This window comes from Stegostoma tigrinum, chromosome 33 (genome assembly GCF_030684315.1).
Source record: "Stegostoma tigrinum isolate sSteTig4 chromosome 33, sSteTig4.hap1, whole genome shotgun sequence".
Lineage (NCBI taxonomy): Eukaryota > Metazoa > Chordata > Chondrichthyes > Orectolobiformes > Stegostomatidae > Stegostoma > Stegostoma tigrinum.
In genome coordinates, this window is record NC_081386.1 from 5,009,709 (window position 1) to 5,026,778 (window position 17,070).

At 40.8% G+C, this 17,070-nt stretch overlaps 1 protein-coding gene across 1 annotated transcript in view; it reads right to left on the bottom strand.

Moving 5' to 3' along the window:
- stard5 (StAR-related lipid transfer (START) domain containing 5) overlaps window positions 1-17,070 on the bottom strand; it is a 36,500-nt gene that overhangs the window by 16,715 nt on the left and 2,715 nt on the right. The window contains exons 2-3 of the mRNA XM_059639187.1: window positions 12,373-12,422; window positions 8,619-8,751 (exon numbers count right to left, since the gene is read on the bottom strand). Of these exons, the coding sequence (XP_059495170.1) occupies window positions 8,619-8,751; window positions 12,373-12,422 (183 nt within the window). The remainder of the gene's footprint in view (window positions 1-8,618; window positions 8,752-12,372; window positions 12,423-17,070) is intronic.

The window sequence follows — 17,070 nt, forward strand, 5'->3', positions numbered from 1 at the left end:
CTCACATTTAATGAGCTTTAGGTTGAAGGAGAAAATGCAATAGAAAAACCCATAACTCAAAATCAGCTGCAGGCAGTGAAAACTAGGCCTCGAGAGAGGTAGACTATAGTCTTATCACTTTAAGGCTGATGTCCTTTTAGGAAACTCAATATGCGAATAAGCCAGGTACCTGGGATGTCACACGGCCACTGTCACTCCACGTTTTAGCATCCTAGACAAAGGCTGTCTCTAGTGATTACTCTATCCTATCTGTGTTAGTTTTCATATAAATGGAATCCACGTATCTCAATTATGCTACATTTAGAAAGCCTTACTACATGGTGTCAAACTGGTGCCATTGCAACATAGCACATGGTGATTGCTGTGTTTTTTTTTTTGAAAACTAAAGAAAAATGTGGTGGCAAAACATGTTTGAACACTTAGGGTGAAACACCAAACAAGATACAACAGCAATCCAGACATTCACACACTATAGAAAATAGAAGAAAATGAAGTTTCTTCAACAGCTGAGTGCATCTCTCAGGTGGCTAGGTCTCTATGGGCAGCCACCTGGTTTAAAGCTGTGCTACCTAAAAAGTGATTTAATATTTCGGGAGTCCAGCACTGAATAAAGAAGTAGCATGCTGAAATTTAAAAAAGGAGAAAGCACTTTCAGGAACAGCACAAAACCATTAGATTAAGATCCAAAGCAAGATTCAAACAAGAATAGAAAAGATCACTAAATCTTCCCTCTTCCATCAGGATGGAGAGTGACTTTCTTTCACCCAAGTGCTGTGGATTCTCCGGTGACTAAGCACATCCTACCACAGGTAGGGTAGGCGGCAGCCGATTAAATGGGTGGGGGCCATGAGATTTTTACATGTTCCTTCCATAGTTTAGTGTTCAGCCTCAACCTGGTCTGCTGTTGGAGGCTCTCAAAAGGCACTCTCTCTCAGATACTACTTCTCCAGTTTGGATGGTGTGGGCTAGAGAATCCATGAATTTGAGAGAATATTATATTCTTTCAGGGAAGTTCCAAGGATGCGCTTGATGCGTCCCTCTGACCTGCAGGCAGCTGCTTGCTGTGATGAAGCTCCGAGTACAGTGATTATTTTGAAAGTTAGGCATGCAAATGATGTAGTCCCCCACCCAACACAGCTGATTGACTGTAAATACTACCTTGATGCTGGGGTCACTGGCCTGAGAGGGGGCACTGATACCAGAGCGTCTGTCCTGCCAGCGGATTTGCAGTTTTTGGCAAAGGAAAAGGCATAGGCATCGTTCGTGATATTTCAAACTGAGGTATTGGCTCTAAAATTGCCCATGTCTCTAATGCATTCAGGAGGACTGAGACTACTGCTGCCTGTAGCCCATGAGGTTGATGTAGGATTCAAGGTCTTGGTCATCAAAACACTGTTCATTAGTTGGCACAAAGGCTGCACTGGACAAGAGATGCAGAATTTTACTGCCAATATCTGCCCTTGTTGAGGAGGTTCCCAAAATATGGGAATTCATCTGCATTATCGAGTGGCTCTGTGAGAATCTGGGTATTTGGGGGTCACACATTATGTAACGAAAGCAGACCGGTAGAGGAACGTTGACTTCTGAATGCTTAGCTTAAGGCTCTTTCATTCATACACTTCCACAAACACTGCAATAGTTTAGAGCTCAGCCTTAAGTATCCACACATGCAAGAGCAATCTACAAGGCACACGTGGAGTGCACAAAAGTAAAACAGTGAAAAGAAAAAGCAAAAAAGAGAATACAGGAGAAACATTGCTGAGGGCTTATACAGAGTAACTATTATTATAGGAATACTGAAACATTTCCACATACCAATAGTGTCTGAAAAAAGAACAAAAGGGCTGACAGCAAATCCACCGCAGCATGAACTAGAAGGCCAATGCCCCTTTCGGCTTTAAACTTGTTAAAAGGAAGAATGCAGCTATGCTTCTGAGAGCAGGCAGTTGCAGAACAAGTTAAACAGCAGCAAAAATACTGACAGCAGCTGATAATGAGGGGTTGCAGAGTCAATAACTTGAGCTTACCTGAAGATGTCCAGAAAGACCCTGCAAAGAGATGGAAAGTGCTCAAAGGTCAGCTGTAAGACTTGATTTTTTGAATTAAGTGCCCTGGAGGAAGCAACAGATCAAGGTGACAAATGCAATTTTTCAAAAAACTGAACTGTCAGAACGAATAATGGAGTTAGTGATTACTCTATATTTTACAGTGTCCCAAAAAGGCCTTTTTAACTCAGCATTAACTAACTGTTAGTAAATTGCAGAAACTAAGTAGTCTTAGTTACAGCAACAGTACTGGCACTGTAGCAAGATCACAAAAAAAAGCAAGCAAGCAAGCTGTGCTTCAAGTGTGGTCTATCACACCCTCCACTAAATTGTCCTACATTCAAACATCCGTGCAAAACATACAGAACAGAAGGACACTGGGCTGAATATGCAATAAATCAGACTTTGGTGCTGTAGCCTGAGGCTACAACTACACAGCAGGCACAGCAGTAAGTCAAAAAAAATCAGCAAGGGCTGCCCCAGAGATCTATATAAACTAAAGCCGATATACAAAGCTCACAGAAAAACAGAGCAGAGTCAAGATCCAGTGTAGAACAGCTTCCAAAGAAAAGCTTGACACATTGTGCACGTGAAGTCAGGCAAGTGCAAGCTTTTGCCAATATAATTTGTCAAGAACAGGTGCAAACACAAAACGAGAAGTGGCATGGGAGCTAGTGCAACGCACCTACCAGTCCAAATTCTGAAGGACATGTGCCTGGATAGTTGGAACTCAAAAGGTGCAACTCACAACTATGACATTAATTGCTTACAATGGGCCACCCAGAAGGTACTAAATACACTGGTGCACTAGCTACAGTATTGAAACAAAAAACATTTTACTTGATTAGTAAAAACTGATAAGCAGCAGGACTACCTGCATGAATGGATTTCACACTCATCACTAGCCATGAGATCACCAAGGCAGCAAAACAGACCTTACATTGAGTCAGTTTAGTATTTACAATAATCATAGGCAGCAAGGTTCGACTCTCTGAAACTTAAGTGTTGAGCCAAAGAGAACGCCATATCACATCTCAAAGGAGATGCAATTCTGTCAAAAGACCTTTCTCGGAAGTGCAGCATGCTCATGCAAGAAAAACTGAGGTGCAAATTGGGTTATCATCTATCGTATACCTCAGTAGAAAGCTGGTGCATCTCAGTGACAATGTACTAAAGGAGAACAGTGCAGTCAGGGTATGGCTAGACTCAAAATCATGCAAATCTCTCAAACAGATGCCCACATAGGATTCCGTTACTAAAAGGAACTGAATCCCAAATTCACAGGAGTTAAATTCTTCTCCAAGTGAGATGCCAAACATGGATATTGATCTGTACACATAGTGGAGAAATCTCCCGCAGGTAGTCACTCCCTAACACCACTTGGAAAATACAGCTATCAGAGACTACCTTTCACTGGAGATCCATGCTATATTGAAAGGGCTGGGACCACGCATTATTCAGGGTGGGAAGCCAATTGTGTTCAGATCCAAAAGTTCCTGTCAAGCACAAAGAAATTACTCCAACACATAATGCAAGACATTTACTTTTGTATTTGGGATCACAAGATTCCATATTTAGTTGTTCTTTAAGCAGTCAATAAAGAAACCAATCACAATCACTGGTGATTTGGCAGAAAACACTAACAAATACATTATCCTGACTACACTAAAATGCAGGGGATGACTTCAGAAGTCTACAACAAACTGGTCACTTCTGAAATACTGAAGAGGTTGCCAAATCCAATCTGAGAGTGGACAGCATAGACATAGGTAGAAAATGTTCTCAAAAAAACAAAAAAAAAAGCAGCCTAAATGTGACCAAGTTTAATCAGAAGTTGCTAATGACCAACAACCAGATAAGTGGTCTTCCAGAAATGAGCTCAATATCTCACATGTATCTTTCTGATTCCAAGATGGCACTGGGGTAGTAGGGGTGCATGTGGGCTCTTGCCCAGGGCTCATCCACTCCTATTCTCTTTTTCCTCTTCATTTTTTTTCGTTTTTCTTTTCTTTAGCAGGTCAGTCTGCAGGGTCGGCATGGCAGTGACAGCCGGGAGTCCATGCTGCAGGCCTACTGTGACCTCAACCAGGTGTCTCTGGCTGTGCCACTGCCTTAACCCCAGGAGTCCCCACTGTAGGCATACCACACTGCTGCTGTTATCTCACTAGCGCCAGGCAGACATTCTTGCTGTTGTCACCTGTTGCTGTTGACAGCGGGCTGTGTGCAGAGGGCTAGCAGTCAGAGGCGGTATCAGATGTGGCACTTCCCAGCATTTGGAGGTGACAACAGCAAGAATGTCTGCCTGGCGCTAGTGAGATAACAGCAGCAGTGTGGTATGCCTACAGTGGGGACTCCTGGGGTTAAGGCAGTGGCACAGCCAGAGACACCTGGTTGAGGTCACAGTAGGCCTGCAGCACGGACTCCCGGCTGTCGGTGAGGTGGCAGCAGCAGCTGGTTGTCTGCCGAGCATGGGTTCAGTATGGGACACAGCCATGGCATCAGCGAGGCTGGCTTGGTTGTGAGCAGATGGCGCTGAAAGAGTGGCAATTCCTATGATGGTGGGTCCAGCGCAGGCAGCAGCAAGGCGACGGAGGGGTGGCAGCACAAGTTGGTGTCGCTGGTGAGCCAACAGCAGACTCATGGTGGAGGAAGCAAAATGAAGATAGGCTCAGTTATATCTTCTTACTCTTTTTATTCTTAAACTGTTCAAAATTGTATTGGATTGTGGCAACAGCTGAAGCTTTTCACTGCATTATTCACTGTAAAATGTGAAGTACCAATAAATCATTCAAATTCCAATTAAAAATGTATTATTTTTAAAAGGAAAACAAATACATGAGCCCAAAGCTCTCCACCTGGACATACCGTTGCAAGTACACCAAGGACATGTCGGCATGGAGCAGATAAGACAACTCTCAGGTGATATGGTCTTCTGGCCATGGGTCAAAGACAACGCCAAAAGGATGGGGAGAACGTACAATGTACAAGACATGCCAGAGGCACCAGCTACAACAATGTTTGGAACCTCTACATTCATGAGTTTCTGACAGGCCCTTGGTCCAAAACTGCCACTGATCCATTTCCTGTAAATGGAGTCAACTCTAATCAACACCAATTATTTCTTCAAAATTTCAATTCTCATACAGATGAAGACACTTCAAGCATGTCAATGGCAGAAAATTAAGTGCTTCATTCAATCTAATTATAGTTGAGGAGATCTCTTTCAAAGGGCTGTTGTATATGAGCAGACCTTTGGGAACATTTCTGCCAAATCAGGAGTCCTCATCATATTGTCCCAGACCAAATAGTCCCGTTCAGCAAATGGCTCATATTAGTAAATCACTCATCCTGAAATGTAGCGCAACAAAACAAGGTTTTTGTGTTGCCACGATGGACATCACAGCCATATCTCTGAATATGGGGTTACCATCACCAGCAGAGATCAACTTCGGGAGGTAGGTGACATCAAACTTGCCAAGCTGACATTTATTAAATTTTCTGACATGCAGGACACACTTTCTGAAATATAGTGAAAAATGACGATAACATGGAACTACTTCAACAACGTATGGCCAAAAGATCCCATTATAGAAACATGCCCACTTACAGAGGCAAAGTTGGCAGTGAGCCAAAGTCTTGTGAAGTCATAACACTCAATACAGCACTGTTGAGGAACAGAAGATCGCCAAGGGAAACGTACAATACACATGAAAGAACAGAACAAGATAATGACTGTGAGATGGAACACCAGGAAAGTGGCCAGCATACTGTTAAACAAACAGTCGAGGATAAAATCCATTTCTCCTGAAGGTTACGCCATAATATATGGAAGGGCTATCAAATGGCTGTAACAGTAAAAGCCTTATTGTTTTCATTACATTTTACACTCATTATCTCTGCACAAAGTTTATAACCCCTGTCTCTGTATAATTAATTTTATTATCCAACATTTATGAATTTTCATTTGCAACAGGCAGAAACTACCTCTTAAAAAAGGTGGTGGAGTGCAAACTACTATTTTAACAGTGATGTACCTTTAAGAAGTTCAACAGATAGACGAGTCAGGTAGCTACGGGTCAACGTATACCCAGAAGCCACAATCGTTCTGCCTTCCAGAACTTTGGGCACCGAATGGATATAGAGATTTACACTGATTTAGCTGTTAATAAACCCACCAGAGATTTTCAATTAAATGGAATTCATGTGTTTCATTTATTCACCTCAATTATTAACATTATTTATTACCAACTTGGATAATGGCAGGGAAAGTCATATCCAAATTTGCTGATTACACAGTTAGGTGGCATTGTCGCCAATGTAGATGATTGTTGAAATTACAAAGCGAGATCAATAGACCACATGAATGGGCAGCACTATGGCAGAAGGAGGTCAATGTAAGCAAGTGTGAGGTTATCCACTTTGATTGCAAAAGGATAGATCGACATACTTTCTAGACGGCATGATGTTAAATACAATAGCCGTAGGGAGAGACTCAGAGGTTCAGGTGCATAAATCTTTTCAAAATCATGATTAGGTGCAGAAAATAACTAAGAAACCTAATGGAATGCTGGCCTTTATATCTAGAGGACTGGAGTACTAGGATGAAGTTATGCTGCAGTTATACAAAACACTGGGCTTGGACTAATTCAGGCATATCTGGGCATCACACCTTAGGAAGGGGTACAATATAGGTTTACAAGAATGATACTTGGATTACAAGGGTTAAGCTATGAGGAGAGACTATACAAGTTAGCAAACTGAAAGTTGATCTGATCTGGGTGTTCAAAGTATTAACAGTAAAGAAATAAGCTATTTCCATTGGTTGAGGATTCCAGAACTAGGAGGCATAGTCTGAGAATTAGGGCCAGACTATTCAAGACATATGTTTGGAACTCTCTTCCACAAATGGCAGGGGATGATGGGTTGGTTGTTCGTTTTAAATACGAAATAGGTTAGATTCTTGTTTTGACAGATATGACCCAAAGGCAAGTACATAGATTTAGGCCATCAATCAGTAATGATCCTCCTGAATGGTCTGCTCCTGTGCCTATATGCTACTTTCAGAGAGTGCAAGGTGATCAATTATTCAAAGGCTGATGTAAAGAAAGGCACTGCACAGGTTCTAAACATGAAACAATTAATTTTAATACAGAAATCTTACCTTAAAAGGCATCTTTGAACACAAGAGGTTCGAGCACTCAGATGGAATAGAGGATGTAAAAGATCTGAGACAATTTGACTAATAGCTTGTGGCTAAAATCAAATTGCTGGTCTTACTATGATGAAAAAAAGGTATGATTTAAAAATACATATCAGTTTAAAAAAAACTGGTGGCATATTTTGAGTGCTGGCCCATTTTGTGAAGGGGTTTAAAAAAAAATCAACTAGGGCACTCATCCTGAAACCGTGATTTCGAAAAGTATGCAGCTTGCTGGATTGTCAATGGAAGTTTGATTGTTTTGTAAGGGTTTACAGGAGGAGAAAAATTATTAAGCTAGTTTAACACAAGCTAGAACGACCATATTTTTTAAAAAAATTTTTAAGTAAGTTTTTGAATTCAGTTGGAAATAGGCTATACTGAAGTTAAACGCAAGAATACTTCTAGAAAAAGAAGTGTTCTTTAAAGCGAATATTGGAATAAGTTACTCCAGTGCAAGGGTTTCAGTTTGTGAAAACTTCAAAACCAGGAGTGTCTGGTTAGAAATCAGCCTTGGTTATTCAAAGCTGAGAAAAAGTCTAAAACTCTCAGTTGTGTAAATCAAAGAGAAAAGCTTTGTAGTTCAACGGACTAGAACTGAGAAGCAGTTAAATCAACATACAGAATTGTAAAATTGTAAAGAATTAAAAAGTGATGATGTCAGGGTAGAGGAGAATTTGCTTTGCTGGGTGTTCATTTATTTTCTTTTTCTGTTTATGTAATAAACAGATGTTTCATTTTTAAAATTAAATCTGCAACCCAGCATGCTTATGGTGAGATTGAAAAGACTGCCTTGCTAAATTGAAATAAGGAACAAAAATATGATCCAAAAACAAGAAAAGAACTGCAGGTGCTGGAAATCATAAACAATAGAAATTATTGGCAAAACTCAATAGGTCTGGCAGCAACTGCTCAGAAGAGGCAGAGTTAACATTTCAAGTATTGAAGAAAGGTCACTGGACTTGAAATGTTTAAAATAAATAAATCAATCAATCTATCGAGCCTGATTTCATTCTGGGGCCTGACGCATCCAGTAATAACATTAACTGGGATCATAAAAGTACAAGCAAACATATTCACTAAGCACTGACTAAATATTTTTGCGGTCTCAGAAGTAAATAAAGATTATGTTCATAAATTTAGGTGCAAGTGCCAGAACTATTGGGAAAAACTGTCACTACCAAATTGAGCCTCCGATGAAATTTTCTATTTGTACTTAAGCTTGTTTTTAAAATATACAGACAGTAAATATCTCTCTCAATAACACAAATTAAATTAGTCACTGTTTACCATTGAAAAAAGTCTATAAAAATAGCACAAAAGCCATTTTTAAAAATTAAATTCTTCTTGCAAGTAAACCAAGGTCAGAAACTTACATCACTGATCATTTCAATCAGCTCAAATGATTTAACATTTTTGTCCCACTTCACTCTCGGCCCCTCAGGCACAGGTTTTAAACATTCCCATACATCCTTTGGCGCAGCTTTAATTATCCCTTCGCCTTTGTATCTGAATCAAAGACCACAACACAAACGGTAAAGTATTAATTATTAGCATTACAGTTCTGATAGTCATGTTGTAACTGTTGTTAGGTATTTTCCCAAACTGTTAAATCTTGCAGTAGGACAGGAATAAGTACAAAAAAAGTCTCTGCAGTGGAGGACAAGGGACATCTTTGGTACATCACAGAATCTTTTATTCTGCATGCAGCCCATACAGCATGTTTTTACCAATTCCATTTAGGAGCAATCCACATTAATTCTTATAGTTGATCCAGGGTATGGGTTGCTAAAATGTTAGTTTTAGCAAAGCAGTGACCCTAGTGAGACTAGGATTTAGATTACCCTTCATTTTTACTCCCTTTTCTTGGCTCTAGGGAAGAAAACTGGATGAACATGTCAACTCGACAAGGCTACAGATAATCTACTTCTGCTGTTTTCAATAGTGTTGAGCACAGTGCTAGTCTCATGGCAACAACTTTTCCAGGGCATAATCTCACACTTCCTAAACTTCGCTCCCTCCCTCAGATGGGAGTCATTCACTCCACTATCAACAGAAACAATTTCAACTACCAAGGTTCCATACCCTGGAATACTCTGCCGCACAGATATCTTGTTATAGGGTCACACACATGGAAACGCACCCTTCTGTCCAACTAGTCCATGTCAAACATAATCCCAGACTAAACTAGTCCCACCTGCCTGTTCCTGGCCCATATCCCACCAAACTCTTTCTATTCACACATCTATCCAAATGTCTTTTAAAAATTGTAACTATATTCACATCCACTACTTCCTCAGGAAGTTCATTCCACAACCAATCACCCACTGTAAAAAAAAAATGCCCAGTGTCTTTTTAAAAATTTCCTCACCTCAAAAACGTGTCCCCTAGTCTTGAAACTCCCATCCTAGGAGAAGACAACTATCATTAACTATCTATATCTCCCATTATTTTACGAACCTCTGTCATCTCGCAACCTCCCACGCTCCAGTGAAAGAAGTCCCAGCCTCTCTCTCTCTAACTCAAACCTTCCATACATCCTGATAAATCTCTTCTGAACCCTGCCCAGTTTAATAATATCCTTCCTATCACTGGGCAACTAGAATTGAACACAGTATCCTAGAGGAGGTCTCACCATTGCCTTGAAGGAGGACTGAGGCTCCGAAAGCTTGCATTTTCAAGTAAACTCGTTGGTGTTGTGATTTCTAACCCTGTACAAACTTAACATGACTTTCCAACTCCCAAATTTGAAGGACTGAGCAATGAAGGCAAGCATGCCAAATGCCTTTCTTCAAACTTTGGGCACTTCCTTTTACTATGACTTCCTTTAGCTCAATTCCCATTTCCACGAACAAGTCTTCGTGAAATGCCGTGGGGCATTTCTTGTGTTAAAGGCACCAAAGGGATTGTCGTATAATGTTCATAGGGATGACTCGTCTGATAAGTTATGATCTTACACTTGGCAAGTTTTCACTCTGGTTTTGCTCTCTGGCCTGCCCTTCTGCATACAGTCAGGGTGAATTGAATTGAAACTAACCAGGTATCTGATTGTCACTAAGGACTACTGATGCTGTTAACAACTGGAGATGAGAAAATATCTTGAATCCACATCCATGCAGGAACTCTTAATCACATGAGGGAGACCGTGTACAGCGGTAAAGTGATTGAAGTGGGAGTCAAGGTTTCAAATCCCATCACTGTAGCTCGTGGAATTTAAATTCAATTCCTAAGCCCATAATTTAGTCTCAGCATGGCGACCATGACAACTTTCATTAATTGGCATTGCTCACTTAGGGAAGGAAGTCTGCCACTTTCAACCGGACTGGCCTATTCATGGCTCCTGGCACACAAAATCGGCTGTCGTCATTGAAATGACCCTACAAGTCATTCAAAACAAGGACAGTTAGGGATGGGCAACACATCACTAACAATGTCCTCTTTCCATTAAGAGAGGAAAAATATACATATGTATATAGATATAGATATAGATATAGATATCAAAGGTTTAAGAGTACATTTGTAGCTTGGGTTGTGGTTGGTTGGCTCGTTGAGCTGGTTCATTGTTCCGCAGACATTTCACTACCCTGCTGGGTAATGTCATCAGTGCAGCCTCCAAAGAAGCGCTGTTTTATTTTCCCACCTGTTATTTAAATTCTGGTGTCCATTGAGCTGGATTTCCTCAATTCTGGTTTTCCTTTGCAATGGAGTGTACATGGTGTCTAGCTTTGTGTGTTTTTTGATAGCTTTCTACGTGGACAACCAGGCTCCTAGGAATTCCTGTGTTTGTCTTCGCCGTGGCTGTCCTAGCATCCTGGTGTTGTCCCAGTCGAATTGGTGGTTTTCCCTATCTATGTGAATGGAGATGGGGGGAGTACTGGTCGTGTCTTTTTGTTGCCAGTTAATGTTCGTGTACCCTTGTTGCTAATTTCCTTTCTGTCTGTCCAATGTAATGTTTGTCACAGTCTCTGGAGGGAATCTTGTATATGACATTGCTTCTGCCCACAGCAGGTAGTGGATCTTTGGCGTGGGTGAGCAGTCAGCACAGGGTTGATGTGGGTTTGTGCACTACTCTGATGCCCATTGGTCATAGGAGTCTTGTGGTCAGTTTAGATATGTTCTTGTTGTAGGTAACATGATGAATATGTCGAAGCAGGCAGTACCTTCCTGGTGCTGATCGTGTGATAGGCATCTTCTGACCCAGTTTGTCGGGCATCAATTGTTTCTGAATACTTGGAAGAGGTGGTCTTCTTACTTTTGGCGTGGATCTGTGCTGCTGCAGTATGTTGTTGCTGGTTTAAATAATGTTCTCATGCACGTTCATTTGTGCGATGGGGTGGTGGTTGTTGAAATTCAGTACTTGGTCAGTGTGTGCGGCTTTCCTGTGTCCCTTTGCTGCACTGACATTACCCCGCAGGGTATTGAAACATCTGCGGAACAATGAACCAGCTCAGCAAGTCAATCAACCACAATATAAAAAAAAATAAATAATCAGAAAAGAACATTAGCTCTTCTACACAAGCTACAGGTAGACACAGATCTTGAGCAGGGGACATGTGCAAACACCCCAAAATACTGGTAGACACTCAAATCTGCAAAAAGGCTTATGAATCAACACAACAAACCAAGCATTGTGTTCTTAGGAGCAGAAGGAAAGTATTAATCATCAATAATATTCCTCTAATTAGTGAGCTTATAGATGACCCATACCTCAAGTCCATTTTCCTTCCTTTACTTTAATTCCCTCAATACTGTCACTTAACTCAAATGTATTGACCTCCACCTCAAATATTCTGACTGTCTGTTTAAGGGAGAGAATTTCAGGTTTCCACAATCCTGTGTGGAAAGCTTTAATTATGGGATCAATACATAAATGGGAGGTTCTTCACAGATTTATGATTATTCTGACCTTAAGAGTTGGCATAAAATTGTTTAATCAAAAAGGCTGGTGGCACCAATCTCTGCAACATGCATTCAGATTGACTATAATTAACAGTTAATATCACCAGCATTGCATTCCCAGGTGTACAAAAAGCTGTGTCAGTTACCACACAGTCTACTTCATCAGAACTACTCCCGCAGAGGATTGTTCCTCAAATAAATAATAAAATGTACAACCATCTCCACACTCACAAGTTTCCAGAATACTCTGATGATGGTCTCCAGGACACACAAACTTCATTCTACCAACAAAGAATAACACAAGTAAGTAGTTAAACGTTATGTTTTGCATAAATAAGTCTCTCAACTTAGAAAAGGCACACACTGTACAATCAAAGAATGTGAATCTCATGGATTCAAATAATTCAGGATTACTTTTGGCATTGATTAGGGTACCTGTGTATCATGCAATCAATTGTACAATATTGTTTTACTTATTGCAAATACTTTGAGAGATTGCTTTCGGCTGAGTTTTTGGGCATTATGTGGCAATTAAATACATTTTTTATTATTAATTTTTTTAAAAAAATGCAATTAAATGCTAGGTTAATTATAACAGTTTAAGCATGGAATGCACTTATAATTACACAGCCAACATCAAGTGATTTAGTCTTGTATTGACATTGCAGCTGTAGTGTAATACACCCATAGTGGATGATCCAACTTCATAAAGTAGAACAAGGCCCGAGGGACACAATTATACGCCGTATTTAGAGGTGATCCTAAGTAAAGATTGCTTTGTAACAACCTTAAAAAGATTGAAGAATGAATGCTAAAAAACCAACACCTGTCCCAGAGAGGAGATAACAATCACAATAGCAAAAATTTTAAAGCCACTGATCAGCAGACTCGTTTTGTTCCAAAGTGTTTCAGAAAAATATTACCATGGATCTGGAAAGACAGTTGGTTATTGAATATTAAATAGATAATGCGAATTTACCTGTAAACTCCTAAAAAAAATTACACTATTCACTTCATTAGACTATCCCAACCATTTGTTAGTAACAAGAATGGATACTCAAAATTGCAGTGAGGTGGACAGGAGAAACAGAGTAACAAACAAGACAAAAATTTCAGCTTATATTAACAATTCCAGACGTGCTTTTTAAAAAGTTTATCTGTGGGATATGGGCATCACTGGTTGAATCAGCATTTAACGCCAACATTTGGTTAAAGAGATAGATTTTATTTAGTATCTTAAAGTGGAGAAAGTAGTAACTGGCAGCAGAACTGAAGGAGTAAATTTCAGAGGCTTCGAGCCTCAGCAGCTTGTTGGAGTGTTGGTATTTCAGAAGGTTGTAGGGGGATCAAAGAAAGAAAGGGCTGAAGCTGTGGCTGAATTTTAAAACAAGAATGAGAATGTTAAAACCTAGGAACTACTCAACAAAGCAGCCAATGAAGGTAAGTGAGGAAAGGGGTAAATGGATGAATGAAGTCTGGTGCTTTTTCTTGTTTGTTCACAGATGTAGGCGTCACTGTCTAGGCCAGCTCTTATTGCCCAGAGGGCAGCTAGGAATCAACCAAATTGGTGAGAGTGTGAAGTTACATGTACGCCAAATCAGGTAATATAGCAATTTCCATCCTCAAAAGGACATTAGGGAATTGGATGAGTTTTTACAACTAGTGACAATGGTTACATAGTCGCCATGAGAATCATAGAATCTCTGCAGTATAAAGAGGCTATTCAGCCCATTGAATCTGCACTGAACTCCCTGCCCCACCCCTCTCCCTACAAACAGCATCCCATGCAAACCAAGCCTCCCACCCTATCCCTGTAACCCTGCATTTACCATGGTTCATCCACCTAACTCTTACACAATGGCAGGTGAAGATGTAAGTAAGAGATTCATTCTTTATGACGCTAATATCATCTTCATTTCCACTACGACATTTTAACATCAAATTCAGATATTTTAAAGATGAGAAGAATGAAGGTGAACCAAAGAAAGCACAATTTTGGCGCTCAGTTAGTTAAAATCAGATTGTTTCAAGTCTAATTAAACTGCCAAATTTATTTTGGTCAATTTTTCCTGTCTTCCCAAAGGGCCAATAGAGCAGCATTCTGCCTCTTTTTACATGCTTCAGCCAACAATCTTGGCATGGTTTAAGCAGCTCTTGTGGTACAGTGGTAATATCCCTACCTTTAAGCCAGGATGTCTAGATTTAAGTACCACCTGCTACAGAGGCAAGCACTAATGTCTCTGAATAGGGTGATTTAAAAAAAAATCTAGTAAAAACATCTAGTGAGATGGCTTAGGATTTAAAGGATCAAAGGCACCAACCACTTCTTCTAATTCCCAGGCAGGAAACATTGAGCAGATTTGAGGGGTTAAAATTCCTATTCCTGTTCTTCTTTGTGCATTGATAGTTTACAAAACCAACACACAAAGACACGGATAAAAACCTCTCCTCTTTTAAGATCTCCCTCTTCTACCAAATTGTTGGCCACCTGTCCTGATTCCTTGTGGCTGAGTATCAAACTCTACCTGACAACATAGTGACAGACATCTGTGACATTCTATGATAAGAGGTACTACAAGTTATTGTTGCGTTGTCTTTTATGAACAGATTGTCAGGTCAAGGTCCATGTGTCACATGGCATACTGAAAGTTTGTACAAACTTGATATTTACTTGGAACAGTAATAAACTAAAGACAGGATGCCAGCACAAAGTAATTAATTATATTAAATCTGTCATTAACATCCACCTTAATCCAAGATTGGTAGTTGGAAAAGCAAGTACATTTTGTAGATTGTAGCTCACCTCTCAGCCTATTCTAGCTTTGTCGTTCATTTCCCTGCAATGCCCTGCAGCCCTCCACATGCCTAATTGCTTTCTCCCACTCTTCATTTACCCAAACCCCTCCTTCCTGTTATTTCTCCTTCCCAATCCCTTCACTTCTCTTTTCCTCCCTACCATCCTAACTCATCATATCCCTACCATCCTCATTATTCCTCTCCCTTATTGTTCTGCCTGCATTCTCCCTTCTACCCTTCACTTCCTGCAGCCCTCCATCAACTTTCCTTCCATCTTTCATTTTCATTGCATCATTCCCTGCCAATCTCATTTCCTCCTTTCACACACTCTCTTCCCTTTTATTTTGCTTTTATCCCTACATATTTCCCTCTAATTTCTCACTGCCTGTGCATTTCCCTCCACCTCCCCCCACATTTGACCCTCATCTTCCTCTCATCCACCTATATCACCCCCCCTTACCCTCATCACTATTTCTTGCATCAATCCATATACCTCACTTCCCAAATCGTTTCTCACTTCCCCTCCTCTACCCACTTCCATTTCATAACTCCTTTATTCCATCTCCTTCTCACATTCATTCCTCCCTTTTTCCTCTATACAATTGCTTGATCTTCCTCCCTCAAATCATTCCCTCGGTATTGTTCTGACCAAACTGCAGTCTAACAGCAACCCAAGAGCTGTTGCTGGGTAGAGATAATGGGAAACGCAGATGCTGGCGAATCCGAGTTAACAAAGTGTGGAGGGGATGTGTGTAGAGGATGAAGGGCCTAGGCCCAAAACGCCAGCTTTTGTGCTCCTAAGATGCTGCTTGGCCTGCTGTGTTCATCCAGCTCCACACTGTTAGCTGTTGCTGGGTAGTTTCTGTTTCAATGTAAAGCTAATATCAAATATGGTTTCCACAGAAGTTACATGCTCTTGTACAACCAATGAATGAACAGCACACAGTTCCACTCTGGAATCAGATTGTAAGAAAAACAACTAGCTCTTCTGCGACATCGCAGTCCAAACTTCCACTCAGTTATTTTTCAAATAAAATACATGTCCTTACATGTCCCGAACTCTTGGAGAGATAAAACTGTATTGTGAAATGTATTTCATCACAAGGTACATGAGACAGATAATAAACAGAAAAATTACATAATCCTCACATTCATTCACTGACGACCCCCCCCCCCCCATTCATTCACTATCCCTCTACTTCATGCCCTTCTCCTATCAGTGTTTGTCTTCCTTTCAGTGCCTCAGCTCTACCCACAGATTCTGTGCCTTCTGACAGGCTATCATTTCTTGCTATCGATTTATTTTCGTTTCTAGCTAGCAAGGCAACCCAGCTTCCTCTGTCTGCCTTCTTGATAGGACGTGTAGATTAGATTAGATTGGATTCTCAGATATTTAGTTTCCACCCCTGATACCCTTGCAGTCACACCTCTGCGATGAACACACAATCGTACCTGTCAATATCAACCTGCTCATTCACTTTAGTATACTGCATGCATTTAAGTACAATACCCTCAGCCATCCATTGACTGACTACTCCCCTGCCCACTCTTGTAGCTGTCCCTTTATCTGCTGTGCCTGAAGTTAGGCTCCTGACCATTTCTATACTTTGTTCTACTGTTCTAGAAACTTAAACCTGCCCTCGGAGGGGTTTGAAGGAGAGGATGATGTAGGATGGATTGAGGAGGGCTGGAAGGATAGATGAGGAAGGGAGGGGAAATGCAGGAGGTATGAAAGTTGAGGTAGGAAAGTTGAAAGTTAGGCCACACTTGGGCTATTGCATACCGTTCTGGTCACTATACTGCCAGAAGGGTGTGGATACCTTGGAGAGGGTACAGAAAAGGTTCACCAGGATGTTGCCTGGCATGGGGGATTTTAACAAAGAAGGTCAGCTGGATGGACTGGGTTTGATTTCACTGGAATGCAGAAGGTTGAGGGGCGACCTGAAAGAAGTTTAAGATTGTGAATGGTATCAATAGAGAGTTGAAAGGTCTGAGGCTTTTTCCCAGGGTGGAGGGGGGGGACGGACACAAGTTCAAGGCACAAGGAGTGAAATTTTAAAAAAAAGAGATGTGTGAGGCATGTTTTTCACACGTAGAGCGATGAGTGCCTGGAACGCACTGCCAGAGGTATTG